At 44.9% G+C, this 22390-nt stretch overlaps 1 protein-coding gene across 17 annotated transcripts in view; it reads left to right on the forward strand.

Annotated features, from left to right (window-relative positions):
• The window catches only part of TANC2 (tetratricopeptide repeat, ankyrin repeat and coiled-coil containing 2), a gene marked incomplete at its 3' end in the record, with an annotated part of 279985 nt that overhangs the window by 125459 nt on the left and 132136 nt on the right, over positions 1-22390 (forward strand). For 11 of the 17 annotated variants that reach the window (XM_082779048.1, XM_082779047.1, XM_082779046.1 and 8 more), the window contains one exon: positions 2372-2551. In XM_082779048.1, coding sequence (XP_082635174.1) covers positions 2372-2551 — 180 coding nt within the window. The remainder of the gene's footprint in view (positions 1-2371; positions 2552-22390) is intronic. The other 6 variants (XM_082779038.1, XM_082779039.1, XM_082779040.1 and 3 more) reach the window with 1 other exon arrangement.

Below are 22390 nucleotides of genomic sequence, written 5' to 3' on the forward strand. Positions count from 1 at the left end.
TCTAAGAAAAGAGGCTGACCCCCAGCTCCCCACACCTTTCAGGAGTTACAACAGAGGTCTCCCCTGAGTCTCCTCTTTTCCAGACTAAACACCCACAGTTCCCTCAGCTGCTCCTCACAGGACTTGTGTCCCAAGCCTTTCACCAGCTTCGTAGCCCTTCTCTGGACACTTCCAGGGCCTCGATGTCCTTCTTGTAGTGAGGGGCCCAAAGCTGACCACAGAACTTGAGGTGCGGCCTCACCAGAGCAGAGCACAGGGGGACAATCACCTGCTGGTGATCACCTCCCTTCACTCAGGCAGCTCAGGTGGGATGAGCATTAAGTGCAGTGGGAAGGTGGCCAGGCAGTCATTTGAGCTTTCTCTGACTACAGCCAAATATTTGATATTAAAATCTGTGTTAAAAAAAAAAAACACACACAAGATAATGTCAGCAGCATCATCTTTTAATACAAAATTAAAGATAAGAACAAACAATGATCCATTCTTCCCTTAAAGGGATGTACTCTGTTAGGGCGTTTGTGTGCACACTTAATTAAAGCAGCATGAAATGAATAGAAAAACATCAGTGTCTTGTTCGGTTTGTGGCAATAATGACAATCTCTAATGAATAAAACATAACAAACTATCATACTTCAGTGTACCGAAGTTAAAAAAGAAAAAAAAAAAAGAAAAAGATCTCCTCCATAAAGAGTAGGCCTTGAATGTTCAGTAAACTGTGGCAAATGCTCAGAAAGGAAGAGAGTAAAGTCGGAGTTTTGAACTGTCAGAACTAGCGTGTGGGTAACGTGTTTGTGTTTTTTGATTTCTTGTCATGAGTGGTACAAAAATGCTGAGAGAGGTTCTTGAAAGTTGGCATCAGCCGTGGATGGACTGTAACCACAGCGGTGCCACCTCGCAGTGTGCTGCAGGAGCTTGTCCAAGGCTTTAACGCTTCTTTCCACGTGGTCTTTCCTTCTGCTCATATATTGTGGTGTTCACGTTGTGCTTTGGCTGTTGAATGAAGTTAGTCTGTTGTCTCCTCTGCAATACCCCGTATTTGAAGGCATTCACCCTTTTGTCTTCTCCCCACTTTTGCCTGCCTGCCCACTCCCTAAGAGCTGTGCTTCATCTTCTAACCGTGCTCTTCAAGCCCCTGAGAACCACACGAGTGTCCAGTGGAAATCACATAATAATTGTCTTTCTGGAGGGAAAGCATCGTCAGGCACTAAAAGCTAAAACCCAGCTCTTAAAGGTGTGGCATGAGCATAATCTCGTTACGGTGTGTGTAATGAAATATTAAGGGCCTTAAGAGGCTTCTGCAGCTGAATTCTGAGCCGCCTCTATTAGGTTAACGGCCTGGCTGGCTGCGGGCAGGGAACCGGCTGCAGGCGATGGAGGTTTCCACTGGAGGAGCAGGCCCCGACTGCCTGCTGCTGTGTAACACCTGCGCTTCGGTTGTTGCTAATGTGCGTTGCAATAATGAGCAATATGTGCATTTATTGTCAAAGACGTTGTATCTCCACCTGTTGTTGTGTTACTTGGCTGTCTTCCATGGGGTCTGCAGGAACGCGGCCTCCATCCCGGCTTTAAAGGGCTTGGGGTCTGCGTGGTCGTTGTGGGAGAGCTGCAGGGGGCTGCCTTGGGAGGCTTTGTTCAGTCCTTGCTCTTTCTGCCAAAGGTCCTCCAGAACAGGCCTTTACTCCATCTACCCCAGCATCTTTTACATCCCTTGCTTTCAAGCTACTTTTGCCTTCCCTGACTGTTCCCCAAGATTGTGTCTGCCCGCTCTCAGATCTCCTAGTCCCGCCAGCCCGGCGTTTCCCCAGCACAACGTGCTGACCTCAACGGCCGCACTGCCCAGCACGTGGAAGGCCAGCGTGTTTGTGGGCTTGGAAGAAGTATGAAAGCTGTCTTAATCTGCAGGCCATATATAAATAAGGAATGTTAGCGAAATGTAAAGAGAAAATTTAATTCGACCCGAAGGATTTTTATTAGAAATCCACAATCTAAGCTCACAAAAAAAAAAAAAATAGAGTGAAAGATTTATTGGTTTCTCTGAATTAAATTCAAAACCGGTGACTCTAGGACTCTTAAAGACAAGTGAGAAAAATCAAAATAAATATTTCATGGCTATGCTGTTCATAATCTGAAGAGCTATGCTGAGATGCTGTTACAGAAACACAATTTCTTCAAGGGAAGCACCAAGATCGTGCCAGGCAAGCACAAAAAAGCAGCCGCCACTGCTATCTGCAGGGCTGAGAGAGACGTGCAGCGAAACGGCGCTCGCTCCGGCTGGGCTCGCCCTGAACCAGACAGTCCTCTGTCTGGGAATGATGAAAGCAGAAGCCTGCCTCTTCTAACCAGCTCTGTTTTCTCTTTATGTTCCTCTCAGGCACCTCCACAGAGAACGACTGTGCTTTTGAACCAGACTACGCTATTCCGCCACTCCCAGTGACCGAAGGTATGCAGCACATTCGGATTATGGAGGGCATGTCCCGCTCCCTTCCATCCTCCCCCTTACTCACACATCAGTCTATCAGTGTTCGGCTCCAACCTGTGAAGAAGTTAACTGGTAAGGACTTTAAATAAAGTTCAGTAGGGCTTTTAAGGTCCTTTGGTGCAAAAATCGCTAAGAAAACTTTGAACAAGCTTCTGTATGAAAGTCATCATTTGTTAATTATGGCTTCTACTTTGGTCAAAACCAGTAGTGTTTGCACAATCAGAGTGTTTAAAAGAACAGATTGGATTTCCCTCTGATGGAGAAGTCTCTCTGTTCTGAAAATGATCATTCTTTTTAACAAATATTCTCTGCTTTTCTGAGAAATGTCGAGTTTTTGGGAAATTTTATTTCCATTTTGTATTATGGTCTGTGCACAATGGAAACGTTACAGTAATTTTGAACTTTGCTGAAATTTTGAATGCTGAGAGAATTCATCAGAAAAACGATAAACTTGTGCAACAAATGATCTTTTTTTCACAGTTTGTTTATATTTTTAAACTTTTGTTTATCTAATCTCCCGGGATTTGGATTTGAACACCTAAGGATTTTGAAGTAGTTGGATTTTTGAAAGCAGTTGGCATCTAACAGCCGTGTAAAAGCCTGACATCATATTCCTACTGGTAGCAGTTTTGAGAAACTTGCTTCTTGCCTAAAATCTGACATACCTCCATGCCCATTTTTAAAAATGACCAGTCAGGGTGCTACATTTATATTGAGAGAAATCTCCAAACCCAATTTTTAGCTGCTATAATTTGACCTCTGCTTATAAAAGGCAAATCCAGTATGCTTAGTACCTTTGTTTTCCCTGCCCACTGGTGAAAGGAGAAATTGAAAAGGACTCAGAAGCGTGAGTTAAGTCCTGTGGTTTGGTTGAGCATGGTCTGTGTACCCGTGATGATGCGATGCTTCTGTGAAAGACAGGGTGAATAACTCCTTCCACCTGTGTTAAGTTGAACAGAATTTCTGTCCGTAATCGAAATCGCTCCTGTCGCTCTCGAGTCATCTCTGTGTCCTGATGGATGGGTAGAGTCTGATCTGCCATCCAGACTCTCTTGCTAGCAAGTCATTCCCCCTTTATAACATTTTAATCAATAGCAGTATTATCTCTGACAGGTAAATGCACCAAGAGAGAAATTCCTTGGCCGTAGGTACTGGTAAGAGGGTAGGGCACTGATGTGGGTCAATGCCTGCTCTGGGCTGAGTGCGTAGTCAGTGGAAGGAGCATAAAATCTATAGAGTTGTCTGCTTCCACTCTACATTCAGATAACCCAGCTCCCTAAGCTTGTAGTCAATGAAGCTTTTAATTTTCATAAGTAATTAGGTTTATTAATGTGTAACATTGCCAGCTTATTTGACATGACACGGAAGCAAGCAGTTTGCAAGTACATATGTAGCTTTATGCACGTACACTCACATCTTCCTTTAGGTTTTGAGTTACTTGCAGCAATTTTCTCTTTTGTGGTGTTTTAAAATTAACCAGTTCCATAAACCTAGTGTCTTTATCTCATTCAGTGCCTTTCTGTCACCCTCATTTGACTCCAGTCCGTTCTGTGTCATCCTATTGTACCTCTAAGCACCGTTAGATTTATACAACTGCCCCAACAGTTCCTTGCTGTCCTGTGGGATATGGCAGAGAGTTTGAGCTGTACCCTGTTGAGGAGGGAAGCTCGCTTGCCCCCCGGAGCTCCCTTCCAGCCTGCTGACGAGCCACCTTGGCGTGGAGCTGCCGGCCCCTGGCTTGGCAGCAGGCATCGGCCTCCCCCCGCTTCTCCGCGTGGCACCAGCCCAGCCAAGCAGATTAAGCTCCATATATTTATAATTATCTTTTTTTCCACGTGGAAACAGATCAGACTCCATCTCCCGGCTCAGAAAGCTTTTGTTGGGTTTGGCAGGGCTGCCGCTCGGAGAGTTTTACTGGCTCCTCAGAACAGCAGATACTGGAATTGCGGCAGTAGCTTTTGCAGGCAGTACTTCAAAGAAAAGGAGGGGGAACCACACGAACTTCCAGGGGGTCAGGCAGTGTCCCTGCTGCCATTCTGCTTGAAATTTGCTTTCTAGCACCGGCAAGGTTATTTTGTAGAACTACAACGTAGGCATTCAGCTGGTGAGAAGGCCTAGTCCCTGCCAGTCCTCTTTGGAAACTGTATGCATTGAACGTGTCTTCTGAACGTGTGTACACACCGGCATGACACCAAGACAATGCTGATAATTCTTATTACTTAAAAGTTAATGAAGAAAAGTATTGCCTTTTCTTTTTGTTCGGAGGTCCATTTTGGGGTCGCGCACAGGAATCTATTGGAAATTGATTGGGAAGATGATTTTCTTGGGCTTTTGCACTTTTCCTTTTCCATCTGTTTTAAATATCCTGTTCCAGCTAGACCCAGTCCAATACAGCATGAAAACACATGCTGATGTTTTGCACGTACGTGTCTTGATGACTTCAGTGGAGCTCCTGAAGTACTTAGAATTCAAAGTGTGTTTCAGTGCGTTGGTGGATTAGCATGATTTTAAAAATTATTAGTTTAATTTACTGTTGATATTGTAAAAGGGAGATGTTTATTTTACATCCTTGTGCAGTCATTATAGGAATTTGTTTGCTTTCATTAAGGTAAAATGTAAAGGAACTGGGAAAGTAGCATTGTTTCACTGGTTGTTATTCAGGGCATTTATCACATTTCTTCACCTATTTCTTATTGTCTGTGCCTCATGTTTACTATTAATCTGAGAGTTTTGAAAAGCAAAAAAATCCATCAGCCACAGAAAGAGGTGGTTGTTGAATATTTGACCATTTACTATATCAGTAAATTGTTTTTTAAATTTTATTTTATTTTACTGGTGGACATCAATTGGCAGTTTGTAAAGACCCTCCTCAGTTTTGTTCATTATTTTACATATAATGCTGTTTCCTTAAAAATACCTTAGAGTTAGTACTAGATTTGTGAAGACAAGTTCACAGCCTTGCACTATTTTTGATGCATTTCTCCCCATTTCTGTCCTTAATATTCCAGGAGACTTGCAAGTGCTCTTGTAGCACACTCAAAATCTGGTAGAATTGATTTAAATAAATAAATAAAAATGGGTTGAAGAATCCTCATGTGACTATAGGAGTTTACAGATGAAAGTAAATGGCCATTAGCCTGACAGTGAATGCACAGAGACATTTCCCCAAGTCTTGCTGGCTGGGATTCTGTTTGTTCTTTTACTTTGTCTCGTTCTTATTTCCAGTTGTTAATACTGCACAATAACAGCAGTGATTCCTTTTGGAAAAAGGATGAGGGTTATTCAGGGAAACCGGAGTATTACAAAGAGAGCCTTTTGTCCATCTGACAGTTGCCACATGGATTTTTCAAAGCGACCTTCAGAGCATAGAAAATTGTTGAGAAATTATCCAATTGTAGGGGCTTTTTCATGCTCTTTGCTTCTTACATACATTTGTGTGTGACTAACCCATTCATGTAATAATTTCCATATCTGTGGAGCGGTCGGATAGCGTAATGATACTATTCATTAGATAAAACACTTTGTTGTCTTTATTTTTTTTTCCCTAAAGATTTAATACCTAAGACCATTTGCAACAAGACTGTACCAAATTCCTGCTTTATGCTTTCTGGAGCTCTTCAGAAATGAAGATTTCAATATGAAGCACTTCTCTGGCTGTTCACTAGATGATGCGCTCATGTTTGAGGGCTGAAGTATCGTGGGTGGCTCAGGAACCGCACGCGTACGTTGTAGTACAGATAGGGTATATGCTGAGATATGCCCCGTGATGCCCTTGAAAAGGGGCCGCAGTTCATTTAGGTTTCAATTTAACCCTTTAAAAAGGAAAGGATGCCTGTATAGTGCAGAGAAATTGGCTCAGTAGAAACTGCAATGCTCTTTATTGATTTTTAATGTCATCTTTTAAAGTTCTTAGCTGATTTGTACACAGGTTGTCTTTGCTTTCCCAGAACAGTTAAAATTTCCATGCTTTTTTTTAGAAAGCATCATGTGGTGTGTTAGTTTTCTTTCCAGAGGAACTGAGGCTCCTTGCTGACATTTTGATATCTCTGTTTTCTGTATACAGAGACTTGGCTGGATTCGGGGGTTGATAAATATTCAGTACGGTTGCAATTTTCTCTCTGCTGAATGGTACGGTGATTAAGAAAAACTAAGGTCATTGTTGCTCCAAAGGGTGAAGTAATAGTGAGCATAAGTAATCAGCTCTCTCCCTCTCCTGCATGTACAACCTATTGTTCAGCAATGGCTGAGCACGTATTTTAGATCGGTGTGTTGAACCTCAGTTGCTGTATTTAATATATTTTTTATAACAGAAGCAGTTTATTAGCAAGCGTAACATGAAAAATACATTATAACAAACAAAACAAACCCAGACCTGCCAACCCAGGATAAGGATGTGGAAGACACCATTTGGATTTTTCTGGAGGGAAATTAGCACTTGAAAGTTACTGTGCTTGCTGCACAAAGAGAGGTCCCATTTCCGAAACCGTCGGGTGAAATATTCTACCCCACACCAGCGGCGTGTTATTGACGGCTGAATGGAAATAACGCGACTGCATCGTGCACCTCCATTCAGGAAGGCATCGCTTTTCAGGAGGGTGCTTATGGAGATGAATGTATCTGAGTGCTTTCCTGAATCGAAGCCAAAAATAGTAACTGGGCGGTGTACGAGGTTAAAATTGATGCTGGGCTGCAAGATTCAGCTCCTGATGCTTTATTCCCTCAGCGTGAACCCCCCGCGTGCAAAGTGTTTGCACGAAGCCCTGTGCCACACCTGACTCCTCCCCGGGAAAGGTTTCTAATTTACAGGCTGTAAATTTACACGCACAGGGATGATTTTATTCATCGCTGTACGAGGCTATTTTTAATTTTCTCATTGAATAACAGATTGGGAGCTTCAGAATTCTTTCAGAAAGTGCGTGTGCGAGTCCCCATGCACAGGGGGAGGAGGGGAGAGTGTTGTTAAGAAATTTAGGAATCAAATCCTGTTTTTTCTAGAAGTCGCTTAGGTATTTACGTGTAGGTCTGGATTCTCGGAGGCCTCATTCCTCCCATGTGCAGCGTGATGCTTCAGTGTCTTTGAAGACATGGGCCCGAGGAATCAGCTGCGTTGCAAAGCCTCCTGCTTTGAAAGCATTCTCCCTCGTGTTTTGGGAACGGAGGAACTTCCCCTAAGAATGCTCTTCACAGAAAGAAATAGGAGCATTCCTAGTTGTATTTAGGCAATTAATAACCTCCTCTTCCCCAACAAAAACGCAACACCCTTCAACTGGATCCTTAAAAGAAGCTGGGAGAGGAGCTGCAGCAGGAGGGAAACTCGCTTAGCCCTGGCGTGGCAATGAACCCACCAGTGCTGGTCCCGATACAGCCAGGCTGTGGGGACCCCTGGGACACCGTCATCCCCTCGCTGCTCGTGCTGGGGGATGGCAGAGCCAGGACTTCACCCTTCTCCCATGTCCTCCTTCCCCTCCACTGGGAGCAGATGGAGGAACACTGCGTCTTCCTGCGTCTTCAGCAAGTGGTCGAATGGTCTTGGTGCTCACTGCCAGTGTGGGACGAAACAAGCTGAGATTTCTACTTGAAATCTCTACTTGTTCCTTGTTGGATGGTGGCAAAACCAGATTAATAATCCCAGCCCTCTGGGACTGTGTATTCTCTCAAAACGAAGATGCTATCGCAGCTGGGTAGGGATGTGAGAGGTGTCAGAACAGCTGGCTGAGGTGTGGGTGCTGGGGAAGAGCTGTTTGGGCCCAGATGAATTTGTTCAGATAAAACAGGGTAAGAAGTGGACAGGATTTCTGAAAGTCTGGATTTTCTTTGCTAAGCAGAGACTTTAGGACTACATGTGGGGTCAGCTTTAGGTGAAACAGTTGCACCTCTCATGATGCCGGTACCTTGTCTGTCTGAGTGCATGCATCGAGTGGAAGGCATCTGACCATAGTGTAAACCAGTGTGATTTTCCCCTCAGAGCTGCAGAATGGAACAGAAACCTCGGTTGTCTGATACCTTGCTGGGACAGCCGTGTGTCCGGGTTGCCTTTCACTGCCCTGCTTTATCCGAAGATGCTTTAGGGCCCTGCCAGCCTTGGCGGCACAGCAGCGGCTGCGCTGCGGCTTGCTCTGGGGATGTGTTGCTGGCTCCAGGAGGAGTGGCTGCCTCCTGCTCGGTGCCGCTCGGGCTCTCAGCCACCTGATGGTGCTGCAGTTTGGTTCAGCTCCGGGAGCCGCTTACCTGCGCGGAGCTGTGCGCTCGCCACGGGTCTCGTCACCACCCTGCTTGGACACAGGCGCTACTTGGGGTCAGCGCTAGCTCCCTGCCGTTTTCCTCCTCGTTCCAAGCAGACCGTTTGCAAACGCTGAAAGTCGTCTCGTGCTGCTGGGGTTTGGTACCAGGCTCCCAATGCAAGCACGCCCTGGGTGGAGGCAGCCGTGCCCGCGCTGATTTGCACCGCCCGCTTCCATCCGGAGGGTGAAGGCGGGATGCAGACGGGGAGAAGGGGATGCTGCAGCTTTAAAGCATCCAAGGGCTTACAGCCTTTTCGTATAAATTGTTCCCAGAATCCATGTCACAACTCCTTATATGGTGCTGCTTTTTTTCTCCGAGTTGCCATGACAACAGCAGCACTGCACCATTCATCAGCTCTGGTCCTGGGCTGCATCGCCAGCCCTTCGGCTTACTCCAAAATGTTTAGGGGAGCATTGGGGAATCATTGACTCCGCTGTTCTGCGCCATTGTTTACCTATCCTTTCAGCAATTTGCTCTAAAAAAAAAGAGCAAATTAGATTGCGCCGGAGAAAGAAACTGTGTAAAAATACTTCATTTCCCCCCGAGGGAGGCGTACAGTCTACATTTGCTGCAGCCTTCTGGAAGGAGAGGCTCTTTAACGCCGAGAGGCTTAACGAGGAGAGAAGCCGTGCGTCTGGAAGCCTTCCCCAAATCATCCCGCAGCCTGTTCCCCGGGGACGCAGACGATGCTGAAGTGATGTTTGGCAGGGGCAGCAGGCACCGCAGGGAGAGCGGCGCTGTGCTTTTGGGAGCCGAGCTTGACATCAGCAGCGGGAGGTGGCACCTGTAACATCATCCTGACGTTGGGAGCAGCAATATGGAGCTGGCGCTAGGGAGAGGTGGGCACCAGAGCAGGATCCGGCCTGGGCTGCTGCTCTCGCGGCATCGCTACCTGTGAATTTGCAGGCTTTCGCCGGCTTCCTGCTGCAAGGCTGCATGCTCTCAGGTGGCGGGGAGTGAAAACAAAGCCTTGTGAGTATCTGGACAATTTGTCTTGCATGGACTTTGATTTAAATCGCGTTAGGCTTTTCTTGGCCTCTTTTAACTCTGCAGAAAATCAATGTAGAATGAGGGACTTGAATGCTTGTAGCTTACGAGGAAGCCATTAGGAGGTTTGTAGTGTAAGTAAAGATTATGCTGCTTTGGGTATTTTTCTTTCAGGTGTTGTTGCAATACTTTTACATAATCCCGAGTTTGTCTGCTGCTTGCAGAGATGTGCAGAATCGCATGCCCAAAATGTAAAATCAATGTGCAATGCAAAAAAATCCCACTTTTCCAGTAGTGCTGAAATAGAACAGATCTACCAAGGAGTGAGTTGAAAAATAGCCACAGATACCAAGAATGATTTTCTTTTTGATCTTAGAACAATAGGATGGAGATAAGATTTTTCTTCGATATTGCAGAGTGACCACAAATGAGATTTGAGTGGGTTATAGATCCCTTATGTGCTGGGAGGCAAAGATTTGCTTCCCGCTAAAAGAGTAAGTTTTAATTTGTGCTACTAGGAAAAATACCCAATATATAAATAATTGTTTTCAAGGCGTAGTTTGAGGAAAGCTGCTTGGGCGCCTGGTGTTCATGCTGCACTTGTTTTCGAGAGGTGTTGTGGTTAAAATTGTTGGTGTCAGTGTAGACTTTTCATCGTTTCTAGGTATTTTTATATCATACTGCTGGCAATATGTTCACATTTTCTTCTCTTGCTTTCTTTAACTGTCATTTTGTCAGCATGACATTGATCTAAAATTCATGTTTTTCGTGTAGGAGGGGAGGTGGGATTGGAGGCCCACTCCTGCTTGCATTTCTGAACCACACAGTGCCGACAAGGACTGAATTATCTGTAAAGTGTGCCATTAGATTCTGTTTTTTTCAGGATGTGTAATGTGTTTTTTTTCTGGCCATCACTCACTTTCCATTTAATTTTCCCTGATGCATGGCAGTCCGTGGCTATCTGGAGGTTTAACGCAACAAGCAAACTTACATAATGTCAGGAAGGAAAATTGAATCATCCCTTATAAAAAATGAAGTAGCACACCCACAGGCAACGTTTCTTTGTGATTTTGGTGCCTGCGTTTTCAGTCCTCTCTTGTACTCCGGTGTCAAACCTTCCTGCCTCCAGGAGCGAAACCTGCTGGAGAAGGAGGATCCTCTTTCATCTCCAGCAATGTATGCCGAATATTTGTTTCCTGTTGTGGCAGTTCTTACTATGCTTTTTTTTTTTTTTTTCGGATGCTTCATCCCTTGTTTTTGGGCTTGTGGTTTGACAGGCGTACAGTTGTACAGTTAAATGGAAACCAGTTGGGCTTGCACAGCTAAAATGGGCACATTTTTGTGCATCCTACCTGCGTGCCTCTACAGTTAGTAAACAAACACAGTTCTTTAGATGAAATTCGTGCATTTCCCACTTGTTTTTTTAGGTCTCCAAAACCGTTCCTAACATTTACATAGATAAGTACTGTGTCCATCTGCAGCTCTTGGAATTAAACCCATTGGTGTGTTGATGGCTTTTCTGTTGTTGGAGATCTGTCAAACTCGTGACATTTCTGCATTAATTTCCTGGTGGTCTGGATGTGGCTTTTATTTTATTTTCAGTGGAGGGAAGGAAAAATTGCCTTAACATATGCATTGGCTGCTGAAAGTCACAAACCAGTTTTAGCACAGATTTTCCAGAATGCTGTTCACAAGGCAAGAACCCTGTTCTGACTTCTTTTGACACACGACTGCCTTCCACATTAAGAGAAATCATAATGGAGTTGGGCACAAAATCCCACATGCTTTTTTTGATGTTTCCCCTGAGATTGCCTGCCTGCTGGGCCTGCAGAGCCTTTACAGTGTGCTCCTTCCCAGGATGTTTTGTGCAGAGGTAAACATGTCATCACAACACTGTGGCTGGGAAAAGGCACTAGTAACTTTTCATTTCAGGTCTGTTATACGTGTTTACACCTTTAGGTTCTCCCTTTGTTTGTGTTTAGTGCAGGTAACATTAAAAACAAAACAAACAAAAGAAACCCTACAAACCAAACCAGAAGAAAGGCAGAATAGCCCGAAGCCTCCGTGCCTTTTCGAAAGCTCTGAGCCAGAAGCCTGTCCTTATTTAACACTGGTGCTACACAAAATGGAGCATCTGTCACGATTACACTTCTGCTGCGTGAGAATTTTTACACATAGCTAGAAAGTTTCTGTAACCAGAGGAGGTGGTGTAGGAAGCCTTAACATGGGGTTGAACCAGGCCATCGTTTTCCCCTTTGCATCTTTCCTCCTTCTGCTCATAGAAAATTCCCCCAAAGCTGTTCTGTGGGCAGAGGGGCCTTCGCAGCACAGCTTGTGGAGCAATCCCCACCTCCAGCTGGGCTGGGGGGTTCTTACCCATTCCTACATCTATAACGATGAGTGAACCTGTGTTGTGAACTCTTCTTCCTCTGTCCTGCCCGGTTGTGTTGTGTTGGGTTATTTGCCCAAAGACCAACCTTTGCTTTTGCAGAAGTCATCTGTACCTGCTTGCCTGCGGTCAGGACAGACTTAGGGCAGGCTCGGCATGGCTTGCAGCGTTACAGCTAAGCCATGCACGCGGCTCTGCTCTGTGGTAGTGTCCCGCAGTGCCCAGCCGTGTGCCGGGTTTTCATCACGGATCCCCAACCCGTGCCCACGATGGACAAAGTTAAGGATTGAGGTTAATCCATGGCCCTGGACTGCTGCTTTGGCACTTGCTCTGCAGTGACCTCCCTTGGCTGGCTGCTGCTGGCGTGTAATCCCACTCCCCATACGGGATTTATTTAATTGCATGCATGCTATTTGGGGTTGTAGCAAGGATGCCTTTGGCCCAATATTCAAGCCGTATTCCTATATATATGCATACCTGCTGTTGACATAAACCTTCACCAATGGTTCTTGCACCTCAAAATCTGCACTAGCATGATCCATCCCTCTCCTGTGCACTCAGCTAAGGAATAATGCACTGGTTGTTACCAGGATACAGCTCATGATGATTTTTCCCCAGTAGATAATGTGTGCACGCGTTTCTAAACCAGCTTCTTTCTTCTTTCAGCATCAGCTTTTTGAATCGTTTAAAAAGGAGGCCTTTAAATATCTAGCTGGTGGTTGGACTGCAGGCACAGCTGCGTGGCCTAACGTTTTGTGTTGACGTGTGCTCCATGTGGAGATGGGCTTTTTTGGCAGCAAAGATGACACATCCTACAGCTAAATGAAATGGAAAGACAAATTATCTCGAGCTATTTTCACACGATACTTTGACAAAAGGGGATTGGGGTGGGGAATCCTAATTTCCAACATTTACTTGGTTGTGTACCTTTATTAAACAAGGTATTTAGAGTCCTGAAACATGCCGCGTTGTAACTGGCTGCTGCTTATCACAGCCTGATAATGTTCATCTCAGAAACTCCTTCATCACATCCCTTGGGATCCACGGGGCCGGTCCCTGTCTGTCCCTATATGGAGTCGGTAGGGGCTGACGAGGTTGCCCAGGTGTCCCTTTCCTGGGGTCTTGGTCCCACCCAGCTGTTAGAAGTGGGGAGCAGCTCAGCTGAAGATGACAGTAGATGTCTGGCTTCACAAGGGATTTAGCAAGGGTCACCGTTGGCTTGGTGCAAGGACTTGGTGTCTAACCACACCTGCAGATGTATGGAGCCTGGTGCCAGGCGTTACTTCAGGCCTTGATAGTCAGTACTTCAGGGCTTGTGAAACATCATCATTTCTTTATCCCCTCCTCAGAACCTTGTTTCTGAATCAGTTGGGTTGTTCGTGTCGGCCGTGCCTCTGAATGGCTGGAATGCCAATATTTCCTTTAGTTTGGCTTGGGAGAAGGGAGTTCTGCGGCCCAGGACCTGTTGGCACAGCTCTGGAGCAGAGACAGCTTCTTGCCGCCCACTGCACACGCAGGCAGGTTGCATAAGGGGGTGAGAATAGCTCCACATTGCCTTCTCGGGAAGGAACTGCTGCTACGCTTTATCTTGTACCATATTTGTTAAAAGTTTATATTTGGACAGGTATAAATACATTGTTGTGCTCTGTGATTGCCAAATACCCAGCTCAGCTGTGAAGTCACCATCTCAGCATTGCACACGGGTTTGTTTATACACACGAGGCTAAATTCCTGCTTTCATGTTTGCATCAAAGCGGTGCTTAATACATGGCAGTGTAAGCATTATTTCAGCGACTGCGCTGTGTTTCAGTACATGATAACCAGGCCTTCAGGACTCAGCTTCACATCAGGTTTGTTCTAACGCTGCGGTGTCCTTTGTTTTGCGTAGTCCAACCCCACAGAATTTAAAGCAGAGGAAATACATTGGTCAGCTTTGGTAAATGTGGGCTGGCAGACAGGGAGGAAACACAACATTATTCCCTCCCAGTGCTTTACAATTTCCCCCCTGAAGAAATCAGACCCATAAGTACCTTTGTTTTCAGCAGTGCGTGTTTGAGTATCCTGCTAGTTCATGCAGAGGGGAAGATCTGGGCTGTTGCTTGCTCTTCTTCATTCGTCTCCTTTTGACTGCTCTGTTCCTTATTCACAGCATTTCTGTGATTTCTCTCCATAAATGCAATGTAGACGAGTTTTCTCTACAAGATTCCTGTCTCCTTTATATATTTAAGAAGCAAGATTTGCTCTTTCTGTTCCATGGTGGCCTCTTTCAGTTCAACAGCTGATTAGACAAGTTGGGTATGTTCATTGTTTTTTGCTATTAGGGTCTCTGTTTTGCTGTTCAATGAGTATATGACTGCAGAGAATGATTGCTGAATGAATCTGAACTGCAACTTTTGTTTGCTTTTTGACAGTGGTTTACATTTTTGTTTCAATACATGAAGAAAAAACAGCACTAGGCAGTTTGCTTTCTGCAGTTCTTCCTGGGCATGCTTTGAAATTTCTAGAAAGTAGAAAAGGGCCGATAGTTTTGACGGGTAAATAAGCTTGTCCAGCCCTTAATTCATACTGCTGTTGCTCTTATGTAATCTAAAGGAGCTATATCAAGAAGACAGTAAAATCAGCCTCTTGCCAAGCTGAGCTTTTAATATAACCACGTATTTCTGAACAAAGCAGCTACTTTAAAAAACAAAGCAAAACAAAACAAAAAACTAATTATTTATGATGCAAAGAAAATCCAGCTTCAATGAAAATAAACGTCTGTCTCCCTCCAAAACCAACCCCCCAAACCCACCTGTAAATGAATTATGATAGGCACTGTCAATCTGTATGTTTAATTGTTAAATTAGTATTGGCAATGCTTTTGCTGTTGATGATGGTAATTACAGCAGGCTAGGGAAGCCTTCATGCTGCGATACCTAACCTGAAGTTTTTCAAGCAATGAATGCAGAAAGCACGAGGGAATTGCTGCAGCTAAGTGCCAGGACATTGCACCAGCTGACATTAATACGGAGAAAGCCAGCACTAATAGCGGTAAGGGACACGGTAAGGAGCAAAGCAAGGGTTTGATGGTGTCTCAGCAGAGGTTTTAGAGGTTTTGCATTGGATTTCTGTCTCTTGTCCTCTTTTCTGGTCCTGTGCATTTCAAATCTGCTTAGAAGGTCTGCAAGAGGACTCTCAAGGCAGCTCGTTGGCTTTCTTACCTCATTGAGATACGTCAGGCTCCTCAAATAGGCAGAGGGCAGAGGAGCAGTGGGGAGGTGGGGACTGGCTGGAAGCTGCAGGCATTGCCCAGGGGCAACACGGAAGGTGGGTAGGGAGAAAGGGTAGCTGTTAAAGCCAGCTTTAATTCCGAGGGGGAGAAAGGATAAAGGTAAAAATGGGGAGATAAGAGAATGGAAAATTTGGAGAAGATGGGAGGCAGGGAAGAGTTGGAATAAGGCAGTACTTCTGAGGCAGGTTACGAAATAAGTGCTTGCTCTGGGAGTTGCCTTTGAGGAAAATGGCATGCTAAAGAGCTTGCAGAGGAGCAAGTCTATCTTTGATCCTTCCATTGTAACATCCTATTTTAAAATTTCAGTGGCAGGGGGGAGGTTGCTCAGCAAAGGGAGGAGGAGCAGCAGCTCTTCAGCCCTCAGCGCTGCGCCAAGCACAGCTCTGGCGTCGCAGCCAGATTTTGGTTTCCCTGCTCTCAAAATCTTTTTGGTCTGATGGGCTTGATCCTTATCCGAGGCACACGGGTGGCACATCTGGGTGCATTGCGCAGGAGCAGCCAGCCGGCACGTGTGCTCGACGGATGGAGCAGTTGTGTAACACCGGTGGTCATGGTCCTGCCTGGGCAGCAATCAGAGCAGCTCTGGGGGATTTGACCACTTGCAGGTTATAGAAGGTTGAAACGTGGAATTTCTTCAAGATTTTCTCAGGAAAGATCAGGCCGAGCTTAGGAGAATGACTTTTTTCCAGTTATACTTCAGGTCTTTTTACCCTCTCCATCACAGAAGTAAATCTGCATGAGAAAATTGTTTCCTTTATTAATGAAAGAATCAGACAGAATGACGGGGTCATAGGGGTTGGAAGGGACCTCCAGAGATCATCGGGTCCAACCCCCCTGCCAAAGCAGGTTCCCTAGAGCCCAGGTAGGCGTCCAGACGGGCCTTGAATATCTCCAGAGAAGGAAACTCCACAACCTCCCTGGGCAGCCTGTCCCAGTGCTCCGTCACCCTCACCATGATGAAGTTCTTTTGCATGTTGGTGTGGAACTTCCTGTGCTCCATTTTGTGGCCATTGCCCCTTGTCCTGTCTCCACAAATGACTGAAAAGAGGTTGGCCAAATCCCTCTGTCTCCCACACCTCAGGTATTTATACACATTGATGAGATCCCCTCTCAGTCTTCTTTTCTCCAGGCTGAACAGACCCAGGTCTCTCAGCCTTTCCTCATAGGGGAGATGCTCCAGGCCCTGGATCATCTTTGTGGCCTTCCGCTGGACTCTTTCCAGGAGATCCCTGTCTCTTTGTACCGGGAAGTCAGAAGTCAGATCAGGTCGTTTCTTTCAGGGAGTGGTGTCTGGCCTGGTGCGCTGTGGCTGCCACTTCTTCAGCTTGGAAGTGGGCGCTGAGCAGCGCCTTCCCAGCAAAGGTAACGGCATTTTCAGTGACCAGGTCTGGGCCTGCTGTGGAGCATCTCGCTACTGTCACAGGATAAAAGTGCCCCAAAGGTCTGGCAGGGATCGCTGGGCCTTGCATCCAGTTATACTGGGAATGTCGCTCGTCTGTACCTGAGGCATCACTGGGAGAAGAAGGCCCAGTCTGTGGGCTCTAACTGCAAATAATCCCGTGGTCATGAGATATTTCAATTAAAGCATTTAGGCACGCCACATTTCCTTGTCCCTATTCCTCCGTGGAGGTAAAGGTTGGTGAGCAGTTCATCTCAGCTGCATGCAGAAAGTTCTAGAAGCTCATCTCCTTCTAGAAGTATTAAATGAAAAAAAAAAAGTCAAGAGCAAAGGATAAATCATTGAAAACTAAATGTGGTCAAATGGTAGCGATTTCCTTAGGTGAACAAACAAACATCGTAAACACAGCCTATACAATTTTTCCTAAAGTTTAACAAGTTCAGGTAATTCGGGCTTATATCACTTTTGCCTCATCGGGAGCTTCATTTTAGGCATAGAGGAGTCTGTGTAGCTGCTGCCAGCAAAGCAGTATGGACCCTAAACAGTTTGATATCAGCTGAAGAATTATGTGTGCACATCAGTGTAATTAGAGGTCTGCCTTTATCAGATATGCCACCTAAATTAGTTTCAGCATAGCAAAATGTGAATGACTGACACATATATAAAATCAAATCACCTTATCTATTAGCATATTTTAAGTTTTTTTTTAAATACTGTTTTCAAGTAATACATTAATATTGGCCCTTTTGCTGCACAGCCCCAGTTAAAGCCAGTGGTGCTGTAGTGTGCAGCTCTGGTCACCTGTGTGCTTTAACATGGGTTTACTTGGGCTGTGAATGGTGTTTTACAATTTGCCCTTATCTAACTGGTTACAATTTACAATTTGCCCTTATCTGACTGGTTACGATTTCTCAGCATGATCTTTAGGATATGGTGTGGCAATGAATTAGGCTTTGTTGCCATGCAGCTTAGCTTTGCTCCCAGCCTTGGCCCCTGCCACATCTGTTCACATGTTTTCTTTTAATTTGGCTATAATTTGATGCCTACCTTTGATCATTCCTGGCTTGTCATAAAATATTTAACTAACACACAAATAGTCATGCTTTCTTGCATCAGTGTCTAGAGTGAATGATTCCTTTTTCTGGTTGTTCTTCAGATCCCTTGCAAGATTAGTCCAGGCTTTACTTTTTTACTGCTGTGGTACTAGAGGAGCACAGGGATGCAGAGCAGCCCTCCCTTGCACACAGCCTCGGAAGAGGCAGCTGCTACGGGTGTTGTAGGAGCAGGCACCATGAAGAATGAGCAGCAGATCCGTGGGTCTGCCTCGCGTGGAGGTTGTGGTGGAGGGGGTTATAGAAACAGGCAAAATGAGTCATGGCAAAGCAGGAGGACCAGAAGGTACTGGAGGATGCTGAATTGCTCTCTGTGCTGTGTAGCCTCTCATGTATAACTTCCTTAACACCCACTGGCAGAACAGTGGCTGGTAGGGCACGGCTAAGTACCAACAAGGGCTCTAAGGGAGCCGATGCTCGCCTGGATAACAGAATGTATTAGCAGAAGTTCACCCGGGTATTGCTTAGTGGAGTTAGGCTCTGCCAACCTCTTGGGATTGCTTTGGCACAACCATGGCGTGCTGGGGGGGAACCAAGTCGATGGAGCTCATTTGGATTTTCAGAAAACAGAAAACAAACGCTTCCCGCATTTTTTCAGACTACAGGGCTCATTTGGAGGAAGCTGTGCTGCGAGGTGGTAAGAAAGCTTGATGCCTGTTTCAGAAGGTGACAGATAAATTAAGGGAAGATAAATTTGTTGGGGGCTTTGGGAGCTAAAGCCTGGCTCAGAAAATCCTTGTGTGGCAGCATGCTGGAGGCTGTGAAGGTTTGTGACTGTTCCCTTTTGCAAACTCTGCCCTAGGTATCTGGTGTCAACTGCTAGAGACGTGTCACTGAGCTGGACAAGCCGAATGCTTTCATCCTTCTGTGAAGGACAGCAATTTACAAAGTAATAACATTTCTTTAATTCTTCTGTAGCAGCTCAAGCTCTAGAACAAATGCTGCTGCAGTGAGAAGGTGCAGCAGTGATTCCAAACGCTTGCTGCTTTACTGCAGCTTTGCAGCTACACACTGTGATTCAGCTTTCCTGTAATCAAATCTCGGTGTAAATACAAACGGAAAGAAGGACTGTACAAAACAACAGAGGAAAACATTCTCTGTCAAGAAGAGTAGCCTTATTTTGGAAGCAGGCTACACTTCCTCATTTCTTCTCTGGAAAGAACCATCAGTTAAAATCTCCTCCTCCCCACAGTGACTTGACATATCTTAAGTTGCGTTAAATATTCAGGTAGGTCTCTACAGCCTGACTTGTTCAACATTTATAACTTAAAAAAAAAAAACATCCCTAAAACAAAAGTCCCTTGTTGGAGCACTGCAGTGACACATAACATTTGAAGAAGACAGGGGAATGCATTTGGAGAAAACTTTCAGGATCTAAGGACTGTTGCTGAATACGTTTTTTTTTTTCTTTTTCCTCTTTTTTTTTTTTTTTTCCCTACAGTCAGCTTCATACAGAAAAAGGGGAAAACGTATTTGCTTCAGTAGCTTTTTGGTTAGTTTCTGGTTTCTCTCATGCAAGTTTATCTGGAAATCTGAGCATTGTGTTTGGATGGTTCAGGCTGTAGGTTTAGAGAACAGTGAAGCGGTTTCTTTCCAAACAGTGAATTAACAGGATTACCCATAATTTGATTAAAGTGACCAAGCTCTTCGCTTCTTTCTTTAGAATAAATAGCCTTTACAGTACATCCAGGTTGTATTTGACAGTTCTGTATAGTGCCAGTGAAATGTTTGAGTCCCTGAATTGCTGTAAAAAGAAGCCTGGGATGGCAAGAGGCTGAATGGGAATAATGGTATCCAGCACTCGTGGTGTGGTGCATTCTCCTCTCATCTGTTTTAAGTTTAACATTTAATGAAATAAAACTGGTGGGAAAAGGGAAGTGAGGGAGGTGAGGAACGTTTTCATCGCCATTCTGGTTCTGCCATCCAGGAGAATTCTTTGGTTTGTTGAGCAGAACTTGTGTAGGCTCATAATGCTGACGGCGTGATTTCATCCTGTAGTCCCAGGCCGTCATTCACCCCATTTTTTTAGGTTAACCAAAGTCTGAAACTTGAAAAGGCAACTGAATGCAAGAGAAATGTCTGAAACCTGTCAGTGGGTGAGTTGCTTATTTTCCTAATAAGCTGATTTGGGAGGCTGAGGCAAGTGGCACTGGCTTCCTCCTCTTTCATCCTCCCCCCGTCTGCGCAGCAGTTTCTACCTTGAGTCACACACGAGGAATTTCTACTAAAAGAGGTAATTTTAAAAGACTTCAGAAGATGCTGAAAATGAGAATTTTAGATGGGAAATGACGTGGAAAACTCCTGTGACACAGCTCTGAGGAGTCAAACCCGATCTCCAAAGTTTAAATGGGGAGATGAAAGCCCCATACCCTGCTCCTGCCTGGTCTGGATGTTAAATAGGTAACTTGCTTCTCCTCAGAGCTATCTCCCCTATGGGGATAAAGGCTTTTTGGCAACCCACATTGCAAAAGAATTTATCAACAGGGTAAGAGAGATTTTTTTGTCTTTTCTGGGAGCTTTAATAGGAGCAACTTTCTTCCTAAAGGCTTGCCAGGGCTTTCAAGGCAGCAACAGCATCACAGCCCCATGCTTCAGCCCAGTATCGCTGAAGGCTGAAGCACTGGGGCAGACCAGGGAGGGGGGGCTGCATTGCTGTCACCCCAGCCCACCGAGAAGTTTGAGAACAAATTGCTGCTCCATTTGCTCCAGATGACAGCCAATAGTTGCATGGTAATAAGAAAAATGGAAGCTGAGTTACAATTCTGGAAGTGCAGAGTGGATATAAATTAGCATTTTAGGCAAAATTATTTTCTGCCTGAGTACCCCAATTTATTGCAAATATCTTTGAGCTAGTTGTTATTGAGCAGTTCCCACAGAAATCTGTTGGTTTATTTTTTCTGCATGTAATTACAATACAAGTCTTTTGGAAACAAGTTATTTTTTCCCTTGAAAGTTAATTAGGGGTGCCTATTCGTACAGAGGGAGGTTACGATCAATTATTTTTTTTTGAGAGAGGTTGTACAAGTTAAAATTTGATTTCATTTTAGAAGATCATACTCCTTTCTGATGTCATTGAACTTCCTCGTGTAATGTTACTGCTGTGGCTTGGTCTTCTTTCCCCTGCTTTCTGGAGATGAGTGGAGGGATGTAAATCTGGAGAACGTGGCTGATCTGGAGGGCAAGAGAGGCTGGGATAAGTTTCTAGCAGGGCCCTGTGGTCCCCCAGGAACACCAAACCCATTCCACAGGTTATTCCTCAGTTTTCCAAGAACAGTTTCAGAAGCAAGACTAGGCAGACCTTTCGTGTTACAGAGTTCTTACAGTTTAAAGAACGTTTTAATTGAGACAGTTTTTGACAGTTGTTTATTTTACCTCCCCTTTTCCGTTGCTGTTCTTCCCTTCCCAGCTTTCTGTGCTCTCTTCTGCTTCCTTGCTCGCTTCCCCTTTCCACTTTAATTTCCTTCCTTTTCCTTTCTTTCAGAACCTTATCTCCTAAACTAACCATGTTTGCTGAAAGTTTTGGAAGGAGAACAATGTTTCCAGGCAGCACATTGTTCTCACTTTTTGTATGCTCTGCCCTGCCCATGATGCTGCGATAACTGTGACGAAGGGAGACAGGCTTTTACATGTAATTTAAAAAGCTTTTATACTCCCAAATAACAGCATAGAAAAACAAAACAAAACCACCACCAACAAAAAAAAAAGTTACTGTTATACAGTGGTGTCTGTCAAATAATGCTGGGTTATCTAAAGAAGGATATTAACTTACAATTTCACTGTTTCAATCTTGATTTTTTTAAAATCTGCGCCTAAAAATCTTAATTATTGATAGCTGGTTTATTAGTTCCTCAGCAGAAATAATCAGGTGGTCTGTCGTTGTCTCTTTCTATGACTCTTAGCAAAATAAAGAGTCATTTGGGATCAGAGGAGGCATTGCAAGCTACGTGTCTCGTGTGTTGGGTGTAGTCCAGCTGTGTTGAGTCTGACAGTTACTCGTTCCAGGAGCTCCGTGGATCAATAGCACTGCAGCACTTAAAACATTTTAGTGCGAGGGAGACTTCAATAAAGTCCACTCGCTGCAGCATTACGTAGTGTTGGGCAGCTTCCAGCACGTGAATCAGCCCTTGGCACGGCATCTTCGTTATTAAGTAAAGATGGGGAATATCCGATGCGCGGAGCGGCCGCATGCAGCGCCCTAAATGTGAGGTTTGGAAGTTTGCTCTTCAGACCACTGTGCGGGCTCTTCCCGTCACAGACTCAGTTGGGCAATTTTTTGTAACGAGCCGGTGCATTTGGGGGATGGCCCACTCTCTATACATAATTTATGGAGTAATATTGTGCTCACATGTTTAAGTAATTCGGCCCTTCTTCAGCTGAATCGGGTGCAAGAGATGAGCCTGCAGCAAGCACGGATTTTCATCGTTCCTGGCAGTCTTTTGCCTCTTTCCCTAGCCTTTGATAAAACTGGTGT

This window comes from Aythya marila (genome assembly GCF_965140915.1).
Source record: "Aythya marila genome assembly, chromosome: 25".
Classification (NCBI taxonomy): Eukaryota; Metazoa; Chordata; class Aves; order Anseriformes; family Anatidae; genus Aythya; species Aythya marila.